Source organism: Dermacentor albipictus, chromosome 3 (assembly GCF_038994185.2).
Source record: "Dermacentor albipictus isolate Rhodes 1998 colony chromosome 3, USDA_Dalb.pri_finalv2, whole genome shotgun sequence".
Lineage (NCBI taxonomy): Eukaryota > Metazoa > Arthropoda > Arachnida > Ixodida > Ixodidae > Dermacentor > Dermacentor albipictus.
This window is the reverse complement of record NC_091823.1, coordinates 60,552,649-60,580,273: the sequence shown is the minus strand read 5'-3', so window position 1 is coordinate 60,580,273 and position 27,625 is coordinate 60,552,649. Positions and strand designations below refer to the sequence as shown.

Genomic DNA, 27,625 nt, shown 5'->3' with positions numbered 1-27,625 from the left:
AATGTATGTACAGTCAACCAAAAAAGTTTACGGACCAAGAGATCTGACACAAAGCTGAATATCTCCTCAGTCTCAAAACACAGCCTGTTATTCCCACTTTTAGCCTTTTGTGGCATATGCGAACAACATTGTGATGCACAATTTTACTGGCTGCTCTTAAAGGCTGCTTGTATATTTTGAATTTTATGAGATCCCGTGGTCCGTAAACTTTTTTGGTCGACTGTACATGCATAAGGCTCGCTCACCTACGGCAATTCCCGTGTCATGTGGGGTACGCGCATAAATATTTTGGTTTCCTTTTTATTTCACATCTTCGCTGGCGGTATATGGTGGTAGCGTTCCCAAAACGAATTGGTCTCCCATAGCTGACGCCGTGTACACAGGCACCTCAACTCATGCAACCTCAACTTCATCAATGCTCAACCGAGACGTTCATCGCGTTTTCCTCAGTACAGTACATTGCGCTTGGCGTCGTCACCGTCGATTTCATCTTCCCGCGTTTGTGTTCGTGAGTGGCTCCTGCAGGGAATCTGTTCTAGTTCCGTAAAAGCAAACAGTCACTCATATGCAGCCACTTTCTCAAACATGCGATGAAGCTATAATTCCAAGCGGTGCCAAGATTACGCCTGCCGTCCTGTAAAAGAAGCGGGACACGTATGTATTCGTCAGCGCAGCTTTCTTAAAAGAAGAGAAATTCATTACCTACGAAGGACAGGGACCGTATACGCTGTGAAACCCACGTTGGATTTTGTTACTCTTGCTTTTTAATATTACTTACCCATGTTACTCTACAATCATTGACGACAAGAGCTCGAAAATGTGACTCTACATATCTCTTCTCTTACAGCAGTGTATAGCAAAAGCTGGACAAGAATGCACATGCATTTTTTCTAGGAACATTGCACGTAATTTTCTGTAGAAACTGCTCACGAAGTAGTGTTGAAAATGCGCCCCCCCCCCCCAACCAACCTGGGATCAATAAGTTAGATCACGGTAATTAATACCAAACTGGCGCAGAGTTCAGCCATACTCGGACACTTTATCCTTTTTGTCCACTCTGAAATCGCCTTGTCGTGCAGCAAAGTAACGTTGGTTAACTTCACAGTTAGCCTACAGGTGCACATACGTCACAACCCTAACAACTGTCACGCATGAAGCGAAGACATAACAGAGACAACGATACGATGTGGAGAGATGTCCAGTCAAAACAGCGCGATAAAAGATTAAAAAAATGAAAGAACGGAAACGAAAGAAAACTACAACTACGATTGGACCAGTTGGCGCATAGGCGAACGTGTGAACAGAGGAAATGAATGCAACGCCAAACAGACGTCACGCCACTTCCGATCGCACTCGTCTTTCTGTTCGGCACAGCGGGTGTCGGATGCGCGCGCCGACCGAACGAATCACACCTCCATGCCACATCGCGGAAGGTAGAGGTTTCCAGCGTCAGGTTCAAAGCTTCTGAGAGGCCCGTCGCCATCAGCTATATCTGACGGCATATTGTGTAGCAGACGGCGACATCACGGGAGCGGCAGCCAGTCATAGGAGCAGTCAGATTTTGTTTCAAGGCAAACCGGAACCACTGTAAGTCGTTCTATATATATATACCGCATTAGTAGTCATGCTACCTACCGCATTAGTCAAACAATTACTATTCTTAGTCAAACAACGAAATGCGTTTTATTGCCAGAACGCATTTTCGTATCGACCGCCTCATGTTATCATCCTTTGATGAAAGAACAATTTATTGCTTGTGAAGAAGCCGGCGACAAGATAGTAGCCAACATTTCTAATTTCATAAAAATAGCTCGCTCGCTCGCTCGCTCGCTCGCTCGCTCACTCACTCACTCACTCACTCACTCACGCACGCACGCAGACAGCAACTACTATACGAATCTTTCTACGCTCACAGCGCTACAGCTGTGCAAACCGCTGCGGTGAGCCCGTGACGCTTTGCTCTGCGCTTTCGAAAAGCACAGATGCGAAGCGATAGTTTGAATGGAAAAAATGCACGCCTGACTTCCTTTCATCGCGTACATTCACAGCTGCGTGCTCCGGCTTCTTCGCACTTTTTAGGGGCATTAACATATTCTTACCCGCCGAGTACACGAATAGAGGTGAATGTACGCTGCTGAACTCTCTATACTCCAGTGGAAAGCAGCGGGGTAAGCAGTCATCGCAAGAAGCCATAGTTCTCCGAAGTGGAATAATAGCACGTTAGAAAAAAAAAAGAAAGAACAACGGTTCGCACTGTATTCTTTTGCGCAAATAAATCGGCATGCCGAATATCTTTGCAAGCAAGAACCTCCATTTGCTGAAAGCAAAATCCCCTAGCGGAGGGTATTACAGCCTCAATACATTGACATGAGAAGGCATCGGTACTTACGGGCGAACATGTTGAACGCTCCTACGGTGCATGTCTACGACAGCCCGGACCGAGTTTTAGCCCACCTCCGCTCGCACCTGTCCCCCTGCCATGCGCTGACGAACCACCCCACGCAATCGAAAATTTACCGCAAAAGAGCAGATTCTTGTTACCAAATGTCTGCGCTGCTTAGAAGAAAAAAGGAAACAAAAGTACGTGCATGGCTTCTTCCGCCAGAGCTGGCGTTATTGTTGTCGAAAGGGCACGTCGAAGCGGAGCGGTCGTGCCGGCCAGCCGACGGACGTCACTACTCAACGAGACGACCACAAGACCCATGCGGTTCCTTCTATCCGTTTTTCTTTTTTTCATTCGCCACGGACAAAGCGACGCGCGTACAAGACCTGCAAAAAAAAAAAAACAACACCGCTTCCATCGGGCACCGGCCGCAGACAAGCGCGCACTCACTTTCAGTGGCGGCCTGTTGAGACAGGTGCGATCGGTTTATTGTTTGCACAGAAGAGTGCGCGAGCATTTTAGCAGCCGCGATGAAAAAAAAAAAAAAACACGGCCACCGGACGCGCTCGTCTCTTCCATTTCTTCGCAGGCGCGCGCACGTGCGCCGTTGACCTCCCGCTGCCGCGCCTCTTTCATTCTTCGCGCCGTGGGTCATCGCGGCGAGAGAGCGTGAGAGATGGAAGACTTCTCTCGCGCCACGCTGCTGTTTCTCGTTCTGTCCGATACCGGCCGTTTCTTCGGTCACGCGAATCCGCCGCACCCGCGAAGCGGCTGGGCTTCCCCGCTGCTTTTGGCTGCCTTCTTTCTTCCGAGGCTGGCTGTGGAAACGCTTGATGGAACCCAGCTGTGGTGCTCTGCACGCCGTGTTGCTTACCAGTCCTGCTGGGGAGAGCGCTCTTCGTCACCGGTTGCTGCTGCTGCCTTGTGAGGCAGCTGCCTTTCTGGGCCAGTAGTATACGTGTCAGTCTAGGCATAACGAGTCATTTCCCCGACGCCGCAGATCTCTGTCTCTCGCTCGACTACGGTCGGCCGGCAGGCTCGCAATGGCTTTTCTCAGGAAACGACATTTCCAAGCGGAACAGCAGTGAACAGCTCCGTTGTTGCTGAGCAGACTTTAGTCTGGCACCGCTGTAGTTATGTGTGTGCGTGGTTCGCTTGCGTTCATATAGTCACGAGCGCCAATTTGCAAACGTGGAGGCGAGACGTGGTCTAGGCGGCGTAAATGGGACGACGAGATATCAGCGAGCGAACCTGGGTCCAGATACGTGATTTGAATAGTGGAATTAGGAAACGAGAATTTGGACCGTGAAAGTCACCTCGTCAAACGAACGAAAAAAAAAAGAAAAAAAGCTGGAACTCATGCTTAACGAGCACGCGCGGTAAATTGATGACTCGCAGGGTGGTAATGCGCATCCCATTGTTTTTTGAAACTGTTAACTCACAACTAAATGTAATAGACGATCCAGCTGCAGCGCTATACTCTTATGAAAAGAGGCAACCGGGGCAGTCAGTCGCAGCCAACCACCCGTTCTTACGCCGACCAGCGTTAATAAACTGTGAATCACCGCATAAGCGTAAACAACTTAATGAAGCTATCAAAATAGCGACAGAATACCGAGCAAACGAAATGAAGTCGCCAGCAGGCGGTTTGGACAAAGCCACATGACAGTGCCCATTCGTATGAGGAAAATATGTTGTTAAGAAACGCGCTTTCGAGTCATCCTACGCCCATTCATTGCGCGCTTTGGTGAACACATTCAAGAGGAAGGGGAATGCAAAGTTAAGCAAAATGAAAAAAAAAAAGAACTAGGCGGCCGGGATGGATGCGAGGCGAGCAAAGGCGTCGCTTAAGTGTGCCGCCATTGGAACCTAACCACGCGTTCATTTCAGCGCACGCATATGGTCGTCGTTATCCGCGACCAACGCGGTCGCATTCACGGACACGCATGCATGCGTGCCTCTCTTCGGTGGCTCCGAATCGCGCTTCTGTGTAGCTCCCCCGCGGCCGACACGAGGAGTAGCCTTGTACGACAGCTACGCTACACTATCGTGTGTCTCGTAACACGTGCTCTCTCGCTTTGTTGCGTCGTTCCACTGGAGGAAGAAAAAAAAAGGTAATTACAACTGATATAACCGGCTGATCTTCGTGCAACTTGACCCTATACCTAATCCACAGCGCCGTCTTCAACGTGTGGCCAAAATACATCGGGAAGAAGGCTAAGCAAAACATTGGGGGAGTCATTTGCGAATGCTAACATATAAAAAAAAGAGAAAGAAAGAAATTGGAGCACGCAGCACACATACAGACGACGTCTCCTCTTCTTGCGATAAGCAATTCATACGGGCATTCTTATTACTGAATAGTCAAGTGCAGAATGACCATTCAAAAACTATATTCTCATATAGACCGATGCGAAATAAAACAACCCGCCATTTCATAGGAGTCCGCATGCTATCAGCGTGGCACCAAATGTAAGACACACGGGAAGTGCGTGAAGTACGCGATTGGCTACCTGCTGAGTTATAAGTGCCACGTATGGTCGTCTTATAATCTCCGTCATATGTCTCCCTTTTGCTCGCCGTTGTCCCAGTGGAGGTGCGAGGAAGTGCGCGGCCCCCAACGAACAGCGTTGCGTGATCAAATCTCGAAGAGGCGTGATGCCGCGAGTTCGCATGCCGCACGCAGGCCGGCACGCCACGCACTATGCATTGCCGCGCGCGCGCTGGCTCGCTCTGTGCGGAGCCCGCCCACCGAAACCATGCGAGAGGCGGAAATGAAGACGTGAAAGAAGCGAGGCGCACGCTCGGCGCTGGCCCTTTTCATTCGCGCCCGGCCGAACCTCGCCGAAAACGCTCGCACGGTGCTGGTGGTGAATTATTGAGCCGCCACTGCTGGTCCCATACAATGAGGCCATGCGGTGAAGAACTGAAGTGTAACAAGAAGAGCAGAGATGTATAATCTATTGTGCGGCGGAACGGTTGTATTCTAAGCGGACGCCCACGCTTGTTCGTACCTCCTCTTCTTCTATTTCGAATGTAGCGGTTACGAGCAAGCTTTTGTCAGTTTCCGCTAGGTGGATTAGGAGGAAAGTAAATGCGCCGTTTCGTATTGTGAGGAGAGCGAGAAGGGTACGGCCTCACCTGACCTTACACAAGCCGTTATGCGGTCCGAGTAAGTCTGAGACGAGTGTGAGAACACACTAAAGTAAAACACACCCGATTGCGACAATGTTCAGGGGAATCAGACGCTGTTCTGGTGGGGAATGTAAGGGGGGAAGGGAGGGCTTATGCGCAGCCCCCGTCAGCAGAACCCCCCAACCGTATATTTGACCGCGCACACATTTGCGGCTATTTACGCTGCAGTACAATTATCTGTCCAGCGGCATTCCTCGAGAAAGTATATACGCACTGCCTCCGTCTGTCGGCACTCCCGCAGCGAGACAGAAAACACGGGCTGAACCGCGTATTCCTTCGAGCACCCGCCGCACCGCAGTAAACACGACGGCAGGATGCTGCGGCGGCAAGCCTGCGTTCCTGACGTCGTCGGCGGTGCGCCGCCACGCAGCCCACAAGTCGCGCGCAAAGCGTTGGCGCGGGCGGGCGTGGATGACAGCGGGAAGGAAGAGAGCGCGTTTATTGTGTGCGCGCGCGCCGCACAAGCGCTGCCGCCGCCTCGCTTTGATGCAGCAGCGGGGAATGGCGCGTCCGCGTGTACGGGCGCGCGCGCGTGCGTGTGGCCACACAATGTCTCTCGGCCGTTCGAGCGCCGGACGTTTTCACAAGGCTCAACCGAGCGTGCGCCCATATATAAACTGCCGCGCACCACGCTGCGCTCTCGCGGCCTGCGCTCCCTGCCGCCGTCGCTCGCCAGTTTGGTGCAGCTAGCCCAGCGAATTGGGCGCTCCTCAGACGGGAAGTGCACGCAGGACTACAGTAAGGCGCGTTCCTAAAATGCGGGTTCTAACGCGGGGCGTGTAACGTCCCGTGCTTCGCGTTATGCACGCTTACAGAACTCATCGATCCATTTCGTGCCTCGAATGTCCTTACAGGATTTACTCGTATTTTTTTTCTATTTACCTCGTTCTCCTGCAGCCATATCCTGGACGCCTGAAATACGTAAATCTTTTGAAATACACTTCTCGCGACCACCTCCAGGACGACCAAAGGTTAGAGCTCTGCGACACCGGACTACATACGTATAAGTCCACTTGCACAAGAGCAGCGGTGTTACTTTCGCGCGCTTTCGTCGCCAAGCTGCATTGCACGGAATTAGTACGCAGACGGCAGTTATGGTGGGGCGGCGTTGTGCTCGGGGCGTGCTTGCTATGCAGAGACACGCCGCGACGCCGACGCACCTCCGACCCTCCCGATGCGGCTACGCGCCGTCGACACGACCCGGCTAGTCCGCGCGGCGCATTGTCGAGGGACATTTTTGACGATGACGGCGGCAAACGACGAGGCGTCCACGGCTGCGCAGATGACTTATTCGGCGGCGGCCGTTATGGGCGATTTCTGGCGCGAACGCGTTGCCGGCAGCCCCCACGGCTAGCAGGCGTATATTCTGCTCCCCGCCGAGCTCTGAGCTTTGGGCTGGACGAGCAGCGGGCGCGAGAGAAACATGGCGTGCGCGGAGCATAAAGCTCAGCATTACTGCATGGAAAGCAAACCCATATTTTTACGCGATTTCCGACCCCCTTACTGGATACTATTCGTTGGTTTCAATTTTTTTTCGGCGTGGTGCGTCGCGGCATGAGAAGTCATAGCCAAAAAAGAAAAAAAAGAACGATATATGAATAAGGACAAAAAAAGAACTTAGACGAAAGAGATGCGTTAGCATTTTTTCGCGCCCCCACCCCATCCGCGTCGAAATGCGAAAGGAACAAGAGACAGAAAGAAACAACAGCGGGCCGTCTAATCCTTTAACGCGTGAGTCGCCATAAATGGGTCTCGTGGCTGCTGGGCGCATACCGAATGAGGAGGCGTTCCCCCAATGTCCCAACCGAAACTCGCTGCGATCTGCGCGTGAGCTCCCGCGGGCGACAGATCGCGCAGAGGAATGTCGGCCTTTCACCTTGCTCGACTTTTCAGCACCGTCGCGCGATTTCCTTTACTTTTCACTACAGCAATATTTCCAGCAGCGGAGACAGTTTCGGTACCTGGAAACTCGCAATCCCGCGACTATATGTTGCAAGTTGAACTGGAGCAGAGTGTCCTGTTGCTTAGCAGACAGCTGCGTTCCTGAATCAGAGATCGCGGAGGAAAGAGTGGAAGCGAACAAGCTCAATTCTGTGCTGCATGGAAGCTGCGATCACATCAAACATATAATATTTATGTCGGCTGATCCCAGCCAGGAGGGCTTTTCCATATGGTTAGAAATGAAAACGGATAACCAATGGTATGCGCATTTGAACCGCGTGATACCAGCGTCGTTTTCACACCTGGGAATGCTTCTGAAATGTGCCGCATGTAATTGCCATCAATGTCTATATTGTGGTGACAAGCTACGGTGCTAGTTCCAGCTAATCAGAAGCCACTCAAGTACGTAAAGAAAGAAAACTAATTCGCCGCTGCCCATTGGATAGCGTGTCAAAGATGACAATATGAGGTCGAGGCAAGATCCCGAATTACTGTCTCGAGCCAAGCGCGAATACGCGACGCCGGTAATTCGAAGAAAGCCCCGAACAAGTCCGACATTTCATTAGCACTATTTGAGAATCAGGCTCGGTTGTAATAAATATAAACTTTGTACTTAAAGTACATTTTAAGAAAGCATGAGAGATAGCGGAATTGGTTCAATGCATAGTTGAGAAATGAGGGTCATAAGCCTGGCGGTCTTCATTGACGAAAACGCCAGAGGCGCCTGTAGCCTGTTTTTAATGACATTATGAGATTATGACATAAATTTGCCACTGATGAAGGAAAGGCCAGGCTAGCGTAACCATTATATTGCAATTCCTCTGCTTTTCACTCTTTCACAACGTTTCGGACAGTGTTCCGCATATATTAACCCCATAATCGGAGGGTTATGAGCGGTAGATGAAAAAAAAACACAAGAAAAAAAACGAAGCGGAAGGAATCACTACATTTTCCGGTAAAGGATAGCCGAAGGAAAGCGAGTCTAAAGACCCCGGCGTTTTCCGCGAGACCAGAAAACAAGAATGACAATAACTCATTTCGTAGGAACAATAACTTCAATCAAATTCACCTGGAAGCCTGACGTCGTGTGAGCCGATTGTAACGATACCAAGTACGACATACGAGACCCGAAGCGCTCGCTCGTACTAACAGACTCACATTGTACCAATTCCCCTCTCTAGAAACACGACGACTGTTAGCAGTGCTTTCCCACTTCCACAGATTGTATCATACCACGTCATCCTTTACAGCATCCCATATCAAACCCCATCGAAAAATTTTCCCCCGGCTCGACCATCCCTTCAAAGTGCGTCCCATGTTTGCGCGTACGAATCTCCTTCGACAATCACCGCTCTTTCTTGCTATTTATCACTGGAACAAGCTGGCAAAAGAAATTGCTTCTATACATGATGATGACTCATTTGTAAGTAATTTGAAGAGCAGTTTTACATATGTTGAGTAAAAACAGAATTTTGTGCCTTTGTGCATACAACAAAGTATGCATCTACATACTTAGTACCGAGTGTTTTTTTTTTTTTCATCTGGTATGCATTTCTTTCTTTCCTTTTTTTCTTTTATACATTTTCTTGTTGTTGTATTCGGTGATCTTTACGACGGTGTTCTATATTGCCTTTCCCCCCAATTGTGTTTGAAATGTCCTGTTGTTAGCCCCCCCCCCCCTCCCCCCCTCCATGTAATGCCCGTAAGGGCCTTTAGGGTATCTGAATAAAAAAAAAAAATCTGCGGGTCAGTGCCACGGCGAGTCCCATTCGTAAAGTTACTTGATCGGCCAACCTGATAAACCATCGGGCAATCACTAACCATTCTCGCTTAGTGAGAGCCACTTTCCCAATCCCGCTTCTGGATCCTGTTACGTAAGCTCCATGCATTCAAAGCTACAACCAGCATCACCATTTTGGTGAGGCAGCGTATACGAACGTAGGAATTCGCAGCAATAAATAAATAATAATAAATAAAGAGTAAAGACGAAAGAAGCCTGGAAACGGGGCCCACCCAAGCCTTCGTCGCGCACGCGGTGTGCGTGCTCGCTCACGGATACCAGCTCGCGTGTACCACCCCGACCCTCCACCACGCGCGGGAGTGTCGTGGGGCTCCGGAGGATGGGGGAGGAGGGGAGGAGGAGGGGGGGGTTACACGGACCACCGCGATGCGCGGGCATAAACGCGCGCCCGCGCACGTTTACCAACGTCAGCCGCGCGCGCGCGCGCGCCCGACTGGGTGTGGGTTGAAACCAATGTCGCGCGCTCGCACGCTTTGGCGCAGCTTGACTTCTTCGCGCATGAACGCGCCTTCGACGCAAGCGCAGCCGCCGCCGCCGCCGCATTCCTTCGACTTGTGCGAGCAGAACGCCGGAGTGGTCGTTTTGCGAGCGCACCCGGTTTCGCGTTTCTTGCCTTTTCCGACATTTTCGTTTTTTTTTTTACCCTTTTTTTCTCTCGACGCGGTTGTGCGAACGCGGGGTGGGCGAGCTGTGGAGGTATTCGAAACGCCCAGTGAGCTCTGTGCAGTCTGGCGCAGGGAAGTGGCGTGGTCTCTTCGTCTCTCTCCTTGAATAGCTGCTACAACACTTTCGGCGTATACGCCACAACTGCAGCGTGGGCGCGCTTTACGAAAGAGAACACGGGTTTTGTCGCCTTGGATAGAAGCTAGGAGAGAAAAAGAGAAGAGAAAACGCGCGGAGTCGGTACACCTTGCACTGAGGCTGCCTCTTATAGCAGCCGCGGTTGCCGCTACAGTGCTTTGTTAGGTGTCGCGCTTGGACCGCTTCTTTTGTTTTCTGCGGCAGTTAGCCGAGCCTGTAGAGGCGCAGCCTAGCGACGGGCGGCAAGTCTTGCTTAGAACAGCAGGTCGACTTTCTGGGTCCATGCAAGCGCGAGCGGCTAGGACGCGTGGTATGGTTGATGTAGGGAGGTGCGCTTGGGCTTGGTCGTCGCCGCCGCCGAATTCCCGCGTGCAGACGGGGGGCGGCGTGTGTGTTTGGAGGCGCACCGCTGGCTGACGCGAGGAACGAGAAAAACGTGGTCGAGCGTGCCGAGCAAACTATCCGGAAAGTTTTGTGCCTTTCGAAGCGAGTTGCCACGCTCGGCACACCACAGTCTGCGAGTTAAGCAGCAGCCGTTTCCTCTTTCTCGCGCTTTTTTTCGTTCCTTCCTCCTCTCTCTCTTTCTTTCTTTTTTCTTTTCGCCTGTTCCGCCGGCGACTCAGGACTATTCGCACGTGCTTCTGCAAGCGGAATTCCTGCATCCCGTCTACGTGCGCTTTGCGTATATAGTATAGATGCAGGGCTGACATATGCCCCCTCATAGCAATCGCTGCATGCAGCCTCTCCTTTTCTTTCCTTCCTTCCTTGTTTTTTTTTTATGTACTGACGCCACACTTTTCCAGGATGCCTCCGGCGACCCGAGATCAGTTGTTCTCACACTTTGCTTAGATAAAAGCCGGGAATCCACCGATTATTATAAAGCATGGTTGAGTCCCGCCTCTAACACTTCCACAAGAAAATAGCAGTTTTCTGTCTGGTTTCATTTGTTTTAAATGCCATTTTGGATCATTCTTACAAGGTTAAGCTTAAGACAGTGTGATGCCTGCACCAATAGTGTCAACGTTTATGAAGGCCATAAGGACATGAGAAGAGTAGGGTTGCGCAGTGCAAATAGTGTACGCGGTATTACGGTAGCCTGACGACTTGCTTAAGTATAGGAATTGAAAGGACGATATTATATGGCGAGCTGTGGAGAACTATAATTTCACATGAGTGAGAGCGCCTAGTGTTTGTGGGTTTATATTAAAATTTCTCGAGGGCTCCACCACCTGTAAAGCGGAACCGTTTTTCCGCTCTTGATAACTCGGAACGCAATAGATGCCTGTTTCTGGCAAAAAGATTAGCTGAGGCAGGCAAGCGGGGTAATGTAGCCAGTATACCTAAAACCGTCAGTAGAGCGTTGGGTGCTCGAGAAAAAGTTACGAATAAATAAAAAAAAAAGATTTAATGTCAATGTCACACGACGAAGTGTCTCGTTTTTTGCTGAAATCAGACGCAAACTGTTTAACTGAAATCGAAGGAACTGCGGTTCTAAGGCAACGGTATGTGCAAGGGCGTGATCCATATACACTGTTGCACGCAAGAAAACGGCGCCCAGCTGGTGAAGTCCTCTGGAAGATTTAGAGGTTCACTTCTATTTAATACTACCACATTAATGCACCGTACCGTTTCAACATATATAAGGGCACCGACATATCAGGGAATGGAGTAACACGTTACGCATTTTCGAGCAGCTTCATGTTGCTGCTCTGCTCAAGCGGCGACAAACTTCTTTGTCCATGAAAGAGTAACTCAAACTGAGGATATACTCACCTGGCCTGCTAAGCTAATAAACCTACACGTTAAGTCGACATGCTCCGGGCTCTATCACAACCTTGAATCTTCAACAAGGAGCTCACTTTCTATGTTGAGCGCCCCTATCCAGTGTCCACTCTTTGGACTGAAGACAGATCTAGTCGAACTAGACTCGAGAGTAGACATTTGGAAACGACAAGAGAACAGCTTCTCTAATGTGCCAACAGGTCCAAGCGCGGAGTCATACATTTATGAATGGATACTCAAAAAACTGCCGCTTACCTGAGATAGTCCCTCTTGCACAGTATGAGGTTGGCCTTGGTGAAGAGGGTGGAGCCGACCTCTCCGAGGCGGCAGTCGCAGCATGCGCACTTGAGGCAGTCCTCGTGCCACAGTTGGTCCAGCGCCTTGAGTAGGAACCGCTCGCGTATGGGCTTCTGGCAGCCCGCGCACTCGGGACCAGAGTGGCTCAGGGCGGCTGGAGTCATCATGGGCACGGGACCACTGCCGGGACCGGGTCCCAGCACGGGGCTCCGGTGTACCTCGGGGTTCCACCGGTGCACTTCGGCCTTGATGTCCATCATCGGACCTGCAAAGTGGAAGTGGCGAGAACGAGGTCAAACATTGCATCACAGCAGGTTTCGGAAGGACAGCACCAAAGAAGGCAGGCAGCTGTGTTAACCCTGAAGAAGGGCGCCCTGTTGACACTACCCCATAGGGAGTGATAGCCTCGCTAAAGAAGTGTTCTCTGATCTAAAGTGCTTAGAATTCAAGGCACTGACCATTAAGAATATACAAAATAGCCAACTGGTGTATTAACCCTTGCCAATGAAATCGTATAACATCGCTTTCTCTTTTCACACCTGTGTACCGCTAATCAACCTTGCATCAGCGCAGTTGCGTTGACTCCCAGGTTTTCGAGACTAAACTTCTCCACTTGCATCAACGCAGCCATCAGTATTTATCTGAGAACCTCGCAATAGGACTCGATGTATGTATGCAAGGACACTGTATATGGCACCCGCGTGCGCCGACCTGACGTGTTGCCAGTACCTGCGACACGTCATTTTACATCTCTCGTTAAAACCCACCCTCGAATCTTCAAGAGCTAGAGCTTTCTCTTCTCCCACCGCAGAAAGGTCTAGTTTCTCCAAGCATCCATATCTTTGAACTACCGAGGGAACCCGGTCAGCCCTATCCTTTCGGCTGGACGGAAGAGGCAATTTGCCCCACTCTGCGCGAGGGCATCGCCAAGAGTGATGTGGAAAGAGGAACACCGAGAGACAGACTGGGAAAAGAACCAAAGAGGCAGCACGCTATCTTAGGGCAACAGAAAAAAAAGGGGGGGAAAAAGACGTCGAAGGAGATCGGTGATCCCTCGTCTCGCTTCTCCGCCGCATGAGAAGGCGTCCCGAATGACTCAAAGCAGCTGCCATGCACTGCCTGGTCCCGCATTATGGAGCCCGCGAATGCAGTGGCCCAGCTCTGGAGCCGCGCGGTTCGTCCTCCCCCTGCTCGCAGCGAAGCCCTGGGGAGAACCCGCTAATGAACCCCTGGACGGAGGGGCAACAGCTGCTTGCGGTAAGGGACATTCGACACGCTACAAAAAGAAAGGGGAGTGGCGCTACGCATATGTGAAACGAGGCGAGAGACAGTCCTCGTCGTTTCGCGTTGACGGCATTGCTGCTCACCAGCTACGGCTGTCGACGATCGCGGCGACGTGTGGACGACCCCGGTGGACACTGTGCAGGCAGGGTCGCCTGAGATTTGGCAAGTCTGTTGGAAATTTGGGAGCTTTGAACGATGTTGTTGCGATTATGCAATATGTGATTCCTCTGAGAGGGAATCCCCCTGATTCAGCTTAATTTCTCTGAAAACTCCCGAATACAGGGGGACAGGATCTCAGTATCGACGAAGGTTTACAAAGCAGGCTTTGAAAGCCCAGCTCAGTTTTTTAAATTCAAAGTTATGTGACAAACTGACTGTATCGCGCGCCAACAAATCTAACATGTTTCTCCCCCATCTTGCCTTAACACAGCGGTATATCCTCAACTCTGCCTTACTTGTCCCTTTTGTTCTTTATCCCCACTCCATATACCCCTGACACCACGGTTGATGTGTCCAGGACAGCGGGAGACAGTTACCAGTGGTTTTCACCCTTCTATAATCCCTTTCTTCTCGCCCTATTCCCGAAGAGTACAAAATCGCGCTCGTCTTCTGTGTAACCTTTCTAGTCTACGTTTCCTTCCTTTTATTTCTTGTATATAGGGACCATCCCTGTGATGTTTGACTGACTATTATTTTCTTTTTCTCTTCTTAATCTGTCTTTCCCTTTTCCCCTCCCCAATTGTAGGGTAGACAACCGAACATGTCCTTGGTTAACTTCTCTACCTTTCCCTCTTCGTTTCTCTCTCTCTCTCTCTGTTGTTAGAGATATGAAGTTTTGGCTCTTGCGGCTAAACATCTTTAGATACTTAGTTACTTCCTTCATAAATGTTGTACATTCTCAGTTGAACTATATACTGTCATTTTATACGAGCGACGTTGCTGGATGCGTGCCAGGCGGGCACAAGTAGTAAAGAACGAAGGAACAAAATCATTAGAATAACTTTTTCAATGATAGTTAGCAAGCAGCATGTCAGTAGTTCGTGCAAAATAATAGAAATAAACAAATGGCTAAACGCCGAGGCGGAGATATAAGGAGCATATGAAGAAAAAAGAAAGAAAGAGGAGCCTGGCATTTAAAGGTCGTGCATCTGTGGTTATATGATCTTTAATACTTTCCATAACTCCGTTTCCAACTTCTGCTGATGGTTCAGGCGAAACAGTACTCGACTTCGATAGCCAGGCTAAACCACCTTATGGTCAAGGCCCCACCACCACCTAATGGTTGCGCACGCTCAGATACAAGTAAATCTGCCACGGAAGGCCCCACAGTCTAGTTAAGTGACAGAATGACAATAAGATAAACAAAATTCAGTCGTTTTCGTAACACGCGAGTCGAGTAAAGCGAGCTTATGCATCACGTTGCTCACCGAATTCCGCTAGTGAAAGGTTGGGCTCCTCAACGTTAGAGAACAGCGCACCAGACGATGGGCTCGGCGAGCATAAGGTCAGGCTTGGAGGCTCCGTCATAACTTTCTCGACGAGCCCGCCGGGCCACTCGTGAGCTTCGTGGCGCTGGACACACTGCAGCTGCGGCCGACCCAGAAGTGCCAGGCGCTTGCCACTTGTACAGAGAAGAAACATGAGAACGGCGTTTGGTCCCAGCGAAGGGGAGCACGCAGCTAAAGACGTGGCGCGCCGTTCTTTTCAGCGGCACGAAAAACAGGCTGGCCGCCGGGCCGGGTCACTCAATCTGTCCGCGTGCGGCTGGTTTCACAGCGCAAGCCATGCGCCTGGCTCCCTTCCCAGGCACGGAACGCACGAGGTCGCACCACGCCAGAGAGCACACAACACAACCGTGGCACCCCCGGTTCGTTTGACAGGCCCGCGCGTAGACGGCTCTCTTTCTCGCCTCGCTTGCAGCGCAGGGCTCACACACACACTGGCTGCCTGCTCCACGCGGCGCACCACGGTGCCGCCAGTGCGAGAGGCTTCGCCGCAGCAGAAGGGCGGCTCGCTGACTCCCGTGGCTTCCTCGTCGTGCCTGTCGCCGTCTATCCTCCCGTCGTTTTTAGTTCGCCGCTTGTGACCGCGGCGTGTCCTCCTGTCCGTCTGCTTGCGATCGAGAAGAAGAGTTGCAACCGAGGCGTAGCCGCACAGTGCGAGCGTTCCTTTTCCCCTCGGCGGACAGTTGTTTTTCGACGCTTGAATCTCTCGGCTCGCGGGTCGGCGGCTCGTTTCAGCGTGTTGTCTTTATGCGAAGCCGCGTCGCGCCAGCTGCCGAGGAACGTATAGGGCGCGGAGAGAATAAACGGCTCCGTCGGCGCCTCCGCCGCCTGTTTTTGTGCGGATCGGCTTAGAATTTCCGCGGCCGCAGCGTCTGTCGCTTTGTTTTAACAAAAGCAACGCCGCGCGGGCGTGTTGAAGAACACGGCGATCGTGACAGGCGAGCGCGCGGTTGGCGAGAGCAAGGAGAAGATGAGGCATTTAACAGGTGGTCAATAAATGCGCAGCACGTGTCATTTAGATTCAAAACGATACGTAGCCGCAATAATGAAGGTGAAGTAAATGACAGCGAATAAAAAGCGCGGTCAAGCAGCCGTCATCGAGTTGAGCGCTCTGTGATCGCTTATTACACGTGTCGCTTCCTTGAAGGACAGCACGAAATACACGCGATAAAGCGGAGACGTCGGTATAACTTGCCCCTTGCACCCTTCTTCGACGTCGTGTGCCGCGACATTCTCGCTGTCCATCATAAGTAACGCCCGATCGAATATTCAAGGTGGCCGAATGTTCCTCCACGTGAGTTTTGTTGACTCGCTCGAAGAAGATCAGGCCGTTATTAAGCACTGCGACATATCATCTCAGCTTTACCAGATGAGCACTTTCCATTGAGTTTCTCCCCAAACTGTTCGAATTTCTCCACGCCCCTTAGCAGAACTTGTGGCACCCGCATATAGGAAAAGAATAAATCAGCAGCAGAGATTGACAGAGGCCTACCGCATACCACCGACCTCCTTGAAACGGCACGCAAAAGAGTGCCTCGTTGACTAGACGGTCGAGGAATGCTACAGAAAAACAGAAAAATGAAAAAGAAAAGCAAACGCAAAAGAAAACATACGCAAGAAAAAATTAAGAAGAAGAAGAATAAAAAAAAAACGGCGGCAGAGCACGGGGCCAAACCAGAGGTTGCCTCGACACAAACGGGGAGGCACGAACACGTGGGTGGCAGCTCCGCGACCGAGTTCACCGCACAAACGCGGTGGCACACAGGCGCCCGCGCGCTGTTCTCGCGTTTTAGTGGGACACGGGCCCAAATGCGCGACTGGCGACGAGTGAAAACGGGCGACCGACTCCCCCCGCCGACGAGACGGTCAGGCGCAACGGCGGCTGCGGCGACGAGGCAGCGAGCTTAAGCGGGCCAAAAGCCGCTGACAGCCGCGGGTCGTTAGCGGCTCACGAAGTCGGTGACGGCGAAAAAGTGTGTGCGGGCGCAAAAAAAAAAAAAAAGGTATGTGACGTTATGGCGCCGCCTTGATTGTCGTCCAAATTACTCGAGCTACGATTAGCCCGTGTACATAGCATACCATACAAACGTATTGGTTCAAGACAAAGTTTTTTATTACCCGCCGTGGTTGCTCAGTGGCTATGGTGTTAGGCTGCTGAGCACGAGGTCGCGGGATCGAATTCCGGCCATGGCGGCCGCATTTCGATGGGGGCGAAATGCGAAAACACCCGTGTACTTAAGTTTAGGTGCACGTTAAAGAACCCCAGGTGGTAGAAATTTCCGGAGTCCTCGACTACGGAGTGCCTCATAATCAGAAAGTGGTTTTGGCACGTAAAACCCCATAATTAATTAATTATTAAGACAAAGTTCCGATCTACGTAAGCGGCAACTGAACTTCGTTTTGTCGCTTCCACCTTTCTTCTCCTCTTCTCAGCCCACGTTACAGCTACAATCAATTGGTTTAAGGCGACGACCCTCCGCGCGTCCATGCGTGCAAAACCCAACACGTAAATGACGGCTCGGGTTCGTGCGACTTCTCCATTCTTATTTCATGACAGAATGCCCTCATAGCTGAAAAAAAAAATTATATATATATATATATATATATATATATATATATATATATATATATATATATATATATATATATATATATATATATATATATATGAGGGCTGATCCAGAAATAAGGTTCCCATCAATGTTAGAAATAGATACCATTGTTTATTCTCATAGACATTTACATCATTCGAAAGACGAAACTTCGCTCTATTTTTCTACATAATCGCCATATTTTTCTACGCATTTTTGTAGACGGTGCTCCAATTTCTGTATACCAATGTCGTAAAACTCCGCCGCCAACTTGTTGAGGAAGCGTTTCACCTCTTTGACTTCATCGTCGCTCCGGAGGCTTTGGTCACAAGTTAGCGCTACTTAAGACCATGGATAGTCGCATTTGAGATCGCAGCAGTACTGAGAAGGGAGGTTGAGAGGACCTGCTACACGGCCTTGCCTCAACGTCTTTTCTTGGGCCATTGCGCTGGCCGTTAGGCATGAAGAAGGGGCCATATTGAAGTTCACAGAAAACAGATAACATACATGCAGGTTTTCCCGCTCAATGGTATATGAACTGTTTCACGCTAAGATCGCCGATCTAAGAAGCGTTTATTTATTTATTTATTTATTTATTTATTTATTTATTTATTTATTTATTTATTTCGGTTACAATACTCATGACACCGGTGGAGTATCAGCCTTCGCACCCTTCTCTCTCGTTTAGCTTTTTATACATATAACACAGCTTTCCAAGAAACGATATTGTAGACTCTTTTATTTATTAAATTTTTCATTCCATTGTTTTCGTCGCATTCTTCACACTTAAGGTGTGGTGACTCTTATGTCTTTACTTTCTTCTTAGGTAGAGGAGGAGAGAAGTGGATAGACAAATAAATCGATCCCTCTATCCTTTGTGTCGCTGTTTTATATAGTGTTTTCGGTTGGAAGCAATACAACAATAACAATACGATGACAGAATGACGAAGCAGTTTCGCTGCATGAACTCGCGGCGAAATAATCAGCTCCCTTCAAAATGTCGTCTTTGCTTCTTTTCCTTTTTTATTTATGAACTGTAGACTGTTTCTTAAGGTATTTTACTATGCCAAGCAAACCTTTCTAGCCAAGGTGTGGACGTCAATATAATGAAGAACAAAGGCATAGTTGATAATAGGAAACTTCGTATGAAAGGGAAACAAACGAGTGTAGACTATTCTTGAACCACCATAACCTTCACATCGTAATACTATAGTTCTTGAGAGAATAATAATAATAGTAATAATTGTTGTTGTTGTTGTTGTAAACCACGGCGATACTTTGCACTGTAATGCCTCTTGTAAAATCCCTCGTTTGATGCATGCGGTGAACCGTATGAGAAATATTGTCACTATATTTTCTGTACACGGTGCAGCATGTTTCAGTTTCAGTTTATTATTCTTTCAATACAATGAATGGGTAAGAGACAAGTTCTGTAATTTAGGTTACCCTATCTCCTGTACACAGTAGCCTACCGGACACTTCATCTCGTTAACCTCTCTGCCTTTCGCGTCTTGTTTTCCTTCCTTCCTTCTGTAATTTAGGAGGTATACTCACGAGCGGAGTGGAAGGCTGCGCCAATGAGTTCCAAGGTCACCATACCATGACACACGACACCATACAGCACACATGCTAGGAAAAGGTTATTGAGCCTACATTAATAACGAAAAGGCGTAATTCGGTTTGTTCAAGCGTAAAGAGGCAGCGTTATTGTGAGCACTTTAAGAAAGAGATAAAACAAAAACATAAAGCGCAAGATGCCTCGCGTAGCTCCCCAGCACGTTCGTCCGATAACGAAGCGCATTTGCTCCCCATCGTAGGGTCCCGGTCGTTATGCGCCTCGGGCACACCGCACTCACGTGCGTATCACAGACGATAATAACCTCTCTGTAATTGATCGAAACGCCGTAGGCGACTACACGCTCACTTTCGAAGTTAACATTTACCGCGTTCTTCTGCCTCTATGAGCGACAAGCTCACAACATTGAAAACACTCTCACTGCGCATTTAGGTATTCCGGCGCCGAAGGGCCAAGAATATATTAGAGAGAGAATATGAGAAGAATAACTACAGATGAAGTAGGTTGGCGGCGACGGCAACAGATGTGCACACAGCGCTGACGCATATGTGACGTTGACTGCAAGGCAAGCTATAGATGCAATTATACGGCGTTATTGTCGGCAGAATGTTTCAGCGAACTGCGACTTCACTTAACCATGCGTTACCGTTTAGCATAGTACTTATAACGACGAACGTGCATTTAAAGGTTTCCAGGAATTCTAGGAAAGGGTTCATTAAACCCTCTCTTATTCCTCTTGCGTTCGTAGTCTCGGGACGACGTTGATTCGGCTCTGTATTACGACACCGACGTCAGTTGAACGCCCGGTTGAAGAAATATGACAAGTTAGGCTCCAAATATCTGATGTCGCTGGATGTTCCTGTCGAGTCTGCATTCTTGCCATGTACTTCTGTGCTTATCTGATCAACCAAACAAGAACCGCGGCCACCATAACGCAGATTGTTATCAGCCTAAAACACACACACACACACACACACACACACACACACACACACACACACACACACACACACACACAGGCATGATAAAAAATGACCAAGAAAATATTTTTGTGTTTTGTATGGCTGGTTATAGGATGCAGATCTAAGATCTGCTGTACTTTCTTCTTGACTCTGCATTCTTGCCATTTATTTCAATGCCTTTCTTTGACGAACCCGCAAACACCGCGATGATGCATGCACGACGTTCTCAAGCAAACACGCAGTGAATATAGGAAAAATGACGAGAAAAATATATTTCGCGCTTTCGTTTAGACGACTTACGAAGCCATGACGGGCAGCGCGCCATGACCAAGCAATGCGTATAAGTTCACCTGGATCTCCCAAGTGCAGCGGAAAATGAAGGCGATTTCGCAAAGCACTCTTTACGACACCAGACAGCCACGCACGTAAACTATTCGCACTCAATTCCTGGCTGTTTTAAAAGTTTCACAGTGAGCTTGTGCGACCCATTTATTCCGCTTCTTATGTTCACTTGTGCGCACATGCCGGCCTGTCATCTCACTGGGCTCGTGAAAGGGACGAAAACACAAACAAGAGCGGACCAAGAAAAAAAGAAAAGAAAAGAAGACAAAGCGGAGAAGAAAAACGAAAAAGATAGAAATATGCGAAAAGAGGAAAGAAAGCGTAATCTTCCGCTTCACCAGTTTCTTTCGTAATTAATGACGCCCGCCGCCGCTGCAACGCTGCAGGTTCTGCAGCGTCACGCCTCCCCTTCCCGCAGTCTTTGGCGTTCTCTTGTTTCGCCCGCGCTTTCCGTTCAACACACGGCGCGTCCCTGGCGATTCTAATTAGGATAGCCCGCTATATACTCGGAATTAAACGACGTCCGGACGAGAGCCTGCAGGGCGCGCGCGCGCCAGCCACTTTAATAAACGATCGCTGCGCGCGTCGCAACCTGAAAATCCGCTTTAACCATGAAAGAAACGGACGCCGTGAAAGCACGCCCACCGGCTTATGGCGAGACAAGCGAAAGGCAAAGATACGAGAGACAGAAAAAAAGATGCGCGCTAGAGTGAAACGCAGGTTAATTTATACGCGCGAAACTATACGGACGAGTGTTCGGTGGGCGCGCATGCGCGCTTCAGTAGCTGCGCGTCCCCGCGCTGCACCAGGGACGACAAAGCAAGCGAATGGGTGGCGAGGGCTGTTGCACTACGTAGCTAATCAGCCGCGCCAACGCAAAAGAGGAAATAACGTCCCCCTTCCACTTTATTCGTTATTAACAAAGTGCAGCAACAGCACGCGATGTGCAGCTTATTACACTTCACCATATAGATGGCACGCCAACCCGGGGAAGAACTCCTCACTATACCCAAACCGGGCTGGTAGAATTCGCGAAGCGGAAATTATTCTTTCCCAAATCGATAATAAACAAACGCTACTCGTACACGTCGGTGAGTAGCGTTGGTGCCGACTGCTGCTATACCTTTTCTTCGCCGAGTTTGCCAGGATAATTGCGTGCCAGAAAATTGGACGAGGCAATCGTACACTAACCGGTACGCCAGACGGCTGTGACGATACTCTTCGTTTCATTTCTGATTCCAACTTCGCGCTGCCATTTTGAGGAAGAAAGAGCAAGGCGCTCGCGAAAGTACACTGTGACACGGAACGATCAAATGCCGGCGGCATAAGCGAGAAAGATAAACTTGTTAAACTTTGAGCCGTTTGTTTGTTGTTGTTTTTCTTCATTCTTCCTCTTTAGACGCCCGTTCGTGGAGAGACCGAGAATAATTTGAGCCTACAGCGAAGACGCGTGTGTGTGCGGCAGTCGAAGTGATGACGTTATAGCCAGGTAATAAATACATCAGCTTCTTTTCTTACTCCTGTTCGTTAAAGCACACAGCGACAACAAGAAAGGCGCTGCGCACAGGATGCATGTAATAATGAGTTTGCGTTCTCGGAATGCCTCGGCGCAGTTTAAAAGGAATCCACGCAAGTCCTGAGCATGCTGCTCAAGCAGCGGAGTAATCATCCACCACATATGCTGCAGCCACGACACGGTCATCATCGCATAGCACGACGTCACAAATCTGGGTTTCTCGCAGCATACGGCACCGCCTGCGAATTAAACCAGTGCGAGTGTCCTGTAGCCAATGGCTGCCGCAACTTAATTCAGCGTTCAACTTCGTAATGACGATTACGTATAAGGCTACACGAGAAATGAAAGAAAAAAAAGAGAGAGAGGGAGAGAACACATTAAAAAAGGCCGGCACAAGGTGGCCGCCTCATTTCATGCTTCGTTTACCGGTACCCTACACACATCGTTTCTTCCTAATTAAGAGAGGCGGTTTTGCTTTGCGCCGCTAAGCCCTGGCGAACGGAATTAAGGCGCACACGACGAGAGGCTGACTCATTAGCAGAAGGAAAAAATGAATCGCGTTAAAAACTACGGCGAGGTGAAAATAAAATAAATGAAGCTCTTTTAAAAGTACCAGAGCGCTACGTCAAAGAACAATAATGCAGCAACACTACAGGGGGCTGTTGTGCCGCATAGGCTATATCGAAACCGGATTTCTGCTTGGTTTCTCATGTCTGGACCTATATATACCGGGGTATAGTACGCCTTCTTTTTTTTTCGTATTCAGTTTCGTATACCTCGTTAGGCAATCATCTCAACATTGACCACGACGTGCGTTTATTGGAAGAATTGACTTCATCGAAGATTGCTGCACCTCATTTGTCCAAGAAGAAGATAAAAGAAAGGACTAGCGAGTGAATGCCGAGGGCTTAGTTGCTGAGTGGTTCACTCCGGTGCTCTTCCAATTACTTTCTTTTCACTGACGTGACTGTAATGTTTTCTCGTCCCTATACTTAGCTAGTCCTAGAGGACGAGTTTTGCGTACAGTACGCTCGCAACAGAGATTATGCCGAAACTTTCTTAATTTTACGGCCAAGCGAGTTAAGCTTGTGCAAGAATAACTGTCGTTAATTACCCCTTAGAGGCGCCTCTTAATTTGCCAGCAGTGTATTCACACACACACACACACACACGGGCGTGCGCGCGCACATACACACACACACACACACACACACACACACGCACACACACACACACACGGGCGCGCGCGTGCACATACATACATACATACATACATACATACATACATACATACATACATACATACATACATACATACATACATACATACATACATACATACATACATACATACATACACTATTATATACATACACAGAGAGAAAGAGAGATAATTCTATACTTACCTGTACAGTACCCAGCGCAGCCACGATATATCATGCATTCCAAGTATTGATGAACAGGAATAGAGGCTCCTTCTCTATATAGCGATGCAGTTAGAAGGGCTTGCAAGACATGACCCGGGGGAAAGCGGCAGAAGAGGATGGAATAACAGTCGATTTAATCAAAGATGAAGGAGATATCATGCTTGACAAGCTTGCGGCCCTTTCTACGCAATGCCTTACGACTTCAAGTGCACCATAGACCTGGAAGAATGCCAACGATAACTAATTCATAAGAATGGAGATGTTAAAGAATTTAATGATTATAGGCCCATTAGCTTGTTTTCAGTATTGTATAAAATATTTATCTAGATAATTTCAAATAGGGTCAGGGCAACACTTTGCTTTAATCAACCAAAAGACTGGCATCAGGAAGGGTTATTCTACAACGGAGCAAATGGGGTCAGAGAGCATACGGGCATAGCCGACTTTCTAGTTGAGATTAAGAGAAAAAAAATGGAGCTCGGCAGGCCCTGTAATGCGTAGGATAGATAACTGGTAGACCATTGGAGTTACAGAATGGTTTCCAAGGGAAGGTAAGCGCCGTCAAGGATGACAGAGTACTAGGTAGGGTGATGCAAGCGAAGTTTCCAGGCGCAAGTTGTAAGCAGCTAGCGTGAACTGGGGGTAATTGGCGATCGTAGGGAGAGGCGTTCGACCTGCAGTGGACATAAAAATAGGCTGACTGTATATATATATATATATATATATATATATATATATATATATATATATATATATATATGTGTGTGTGTGTGTGTGTGTGTGTGTGTGTGTGTGTGTGCGCGCGCGCGCGCGCAACTGACGGTGGTCCGCTTCAGGCCCCCGTCAGTTGCACTTGGCTCCTCCGAGAGGAAGGACGTGCGTCGAGTGAGCTCTTCAGCAATACCTTGCATAGTGGAGGACACGGTTTAAATCGTGGATCCGGGACCTCAAAGAGGTGCCACGTAATGCTAACATATTTCTCTCGCATGTGCCGCTTAATCGCCACTGAATTTCTTTCTATTCTCTGTTTACCATCCCCCAGCGTAAGGTAGCCAATCAGGGCGCTTCATTTGTCTTCTTACTCTCTTTCGCTCTCTCTTTCTCTTTCACACAACTAAACTACCGCTGAACGATTTGACGAATTGGCTGAACGTTGGACGATTTGGCTGAGACTCATTGATTCCCCTACTAATGGGAGTATTCCAGTAAAACATGATAGATAACATTAGGCAGTTTTCGCTGTCCAACGCATGCACACGCTCCTGCAGCCGTCAAAAATGTCACAGGGTCACCTGTTTGTTATGGCGATGGCGCGGCACAAGCGCTGATCACTGCTGAAACGTGCCTTGGCGAGAACTAGCGGAGTGCGCAAGCGTTTCAACGAGGCAAATACAGCGCGCAACCCTGTGATTTAGAAAGACACGGTTGTTTCGTATTCCTATAGTTCAATGTGGCGCGAGCCTGGTTCACGAGGCTCAATAGGCATTTACGGTCGCGTAGGAAGCGGTGCCGTTGCAGGGCAGCGAGCCTGCCTATACCCGAACCGCTCCCTATTAGGCTGACGCAGACGCGGCGCGCTTAGTTGCGGAGCCCCCATACCTCCTGCCCCCCGCGCCTTACATGCTAGCGCTCGCGGGTGGCTCGAGAATGCCGAGCAGCGAAGCTAGGCCGCCACAGAGCAACCTACAACACGCCGCCGCCGCTGCATGGAGCAGGCAAAGATCGGGTTATCGGCGCACGCGTAATTAGTTCGGGTCTGGTAATTAGCACTTTAATTAAGTAGCGAGTGGCGGCCCGGAGCCCCGTCCCGCGCGGGCCCTGAGCGCCGCGCACACGCGCCGGAGAGCTAGGACTCCGGCAACGGATAAGCGGCTTTAATTGCGCGCCAGAGCGCGCGCTCGCTCCCGGCGATAATTTAGAAGCTGCTGCGCATCGGCTGCTCAAATCAGGCCGCCGCGCTGTTTGCGTGTGTGAGCGAGCGGCCATGCAGGCGCCACTGCGCCACAGCAAAGACAACACAAGAAAGAAACTGGCGAACCCGGGCGCTTGCGTGCAGTGAACGTGTGTGAGCTTCCTATACCGTGTCAGGACGTCGGATCGCTGCCGCAGTCGCCATGGCGTACGCCCTTGCCGATTCAGTACCTCGGAAGGATCGCGGAGATCATGCGCCACCGCACCGTGCCACGTACACGCTGCGCTGCGGCAACTGTAATTAGACTGCCGTGCTTCGCCGCGACATTACAGTCACATTTGAAAGTCTCACTGTATAGGTGCGTCGTCGTCGGCGGAGAGAGCTTTAAACAGCTGCATTCGGCAGTACACTTTCGCTTTCGTGAGAGCTCGGGTGTAAGCATACAAGTGTTCGCTGTTGATATCGCAACGAGTCTCTTCCGGGAATCTATACGAATGCGCCCGTAAACCATGCAACGTGAAAAACATCGCCGAAATCTGTCGTTACGCGAGTTTGCTTTTACTTACTGTTTTTCTTTCATGTTGTCTGCTCCGGCGGGTGATTGGTAACGGGCGCACACTGAGGACAGCGCGCTGCGAGGGAGTTTGGGCGACACAGAATGACGTTGCCTTGTTCATTGTACACGTAGATTTGTAGCGGCATGTGCGCTCAAGCGCGTCGAGAGTAGCAGAGTGCTTGACCAAGTTGTCGCTCTCAAGGATCACAGATACAGGTGAAGTCGCGAAACTTGATCACTCCGAGAAACTAAACCGGGAAAGGATCGTCATCACTCTACCGTTCGCTTTATTGTTAGTTCTCGAGACAAAGACAAAAAACAAAGAAGCGTGAAAAAATTTGGAGGACGCTTAAGCTTCGCCTTCAAGAGTGGGACGCGACAGCGTTCCCGTCGACCCGCCAAGGGGTATAAGACAATGCGCTACGGCACAGCGATCACTTACGATGCGCCCCGCATCGGACTTAGCGCCCACCTATCACGCGGTGAGCGTCGAGCAACGCAGCGTTCGGCGCGGCAACGAAACGTGCGCCTGAGCGAACGGAACGAACCAAAGAACTCGGTGTCTCGGAGGGGAAACGATCTACGCCAGCCAAACGTCGTGATCGGCACGGGCAGAGAGATAGATAGCAATCTAAACAGGGAGCACGGCGAAGCGTCGTCAGGGGAGAGGGAGTCCCGCGACGCGCCTGGCAGCGGTCCCAATGCGCGCGCGGCGCGCCTCCTTTCGGGGCAGCGCCGTACATTGAGAGGAGGGGGTCTTCTGTGTTTGCCGCAAGATGGCTCTGCGTGTGCGGAAAGCGCAGAAGAAATGCAGCGGAAACGCACTTCGCAACTCGTGTAATTGTGACTTCTGTACGTTACATGTTCATAATTACCGATCTACACCGCAGTATAACTTTCCACGGCTCGTTTCGAAGGCAACACCGCATTCACTAGAGGCGCGTTTGCACCGCTTGGAAGCATCGAACTCGTGGCTGAGTGGTAGCGTCTCCGTCTCACACTCCGGAGACCCGGGTTCGATTCCCACCGGGCCAATCTTGGAAGTTGCTTTTTATTTATGAAGCGCCTGCCGTGATTTATCGCTCACGGTCAACGCCGCCGACACCGACGCCGACACCCGACGCCGACGACACCGGCTTTTCTGCGACACGAGCTCCTTAACGCTATCGCGTTAAAAGCATTTTGCAAACTGCCACTGGAAGAAGTCCACCATCTGCCTGCCATTCAGGAATGAGATGTGAAAACAACCACCACAGTCTTCAGTTTCTTCTCGGTGTACAGTTTTGCAAAAACGCCTTTCCATATCCCACTTGACACTTGAACGTTTGACAAACGATTCCGCGTGGCAATACTATATACAAAAAAAGGGGGGGGGGGAATTCGTGAACGAGCTCCGTGCTCCATAATGTTAAGCATATGATCAGTTGGTGCAGATCTGTAAATTGGCGGCTGTTGTTACTTATAACTAATTATCCCAGTTTTCTTATTCTAGACGGCGTAGAAATGCTTTATCCTTAATTTCGAATACTCCCGCACTATATACCGTCTTTCGAGAAGAACGATGCCGCCACCGCGCCCATCCCTCACCAGATCTGAAGCCACGGCCCGGAGGCAACTCCAGAACAACACCTATCCTTACCTCACGCTCGTTCATGTGATGTACACCATCCTTTATCAACACCTTTGTCCTTTCTGTACAGAGCCACCTACCCTATGTCACATCACATGGGCCTTCCGAAAGATTCCCAATAACT

At 49.8% G+C, this 27,625-nt stretch overlaps 1 protein-coding gene across 5 annotated transcripts in view; it reads right to left on the bottom strand.

The window, feature by feature from the left end:
• The window catches only part of LOC135898761 (rhombotin-2-like), a 117,736-nt gene that overhangs the window by 17,095 nt on the left and 73,016 nt on the right, over nucleotides 1-27,625 (bottom strand). For 4 of the 5 annotated variants that reach the window (XM_065427901.1, XM_070535506.1, XM_065427902.1 and 1 more), the window contains one exon: nucleotides 12,159-12,465. In XM_065427901.1, coding sequence (XP_065283973.1) covers nucleotides 12,159-12,460 — 302 coding nt within the window. In that variant the 5' untranslated portion in view covers nucleotides 12,461-12,465. Of the gene's footprint in view, nucleotides 1-12,158; nucleotides 12,466-14,911; nucleotides 15,920-27,625 lie in introns of those variants that run through there. The other variant, XM_065427899.1, reaches the window with a different exon arrangement.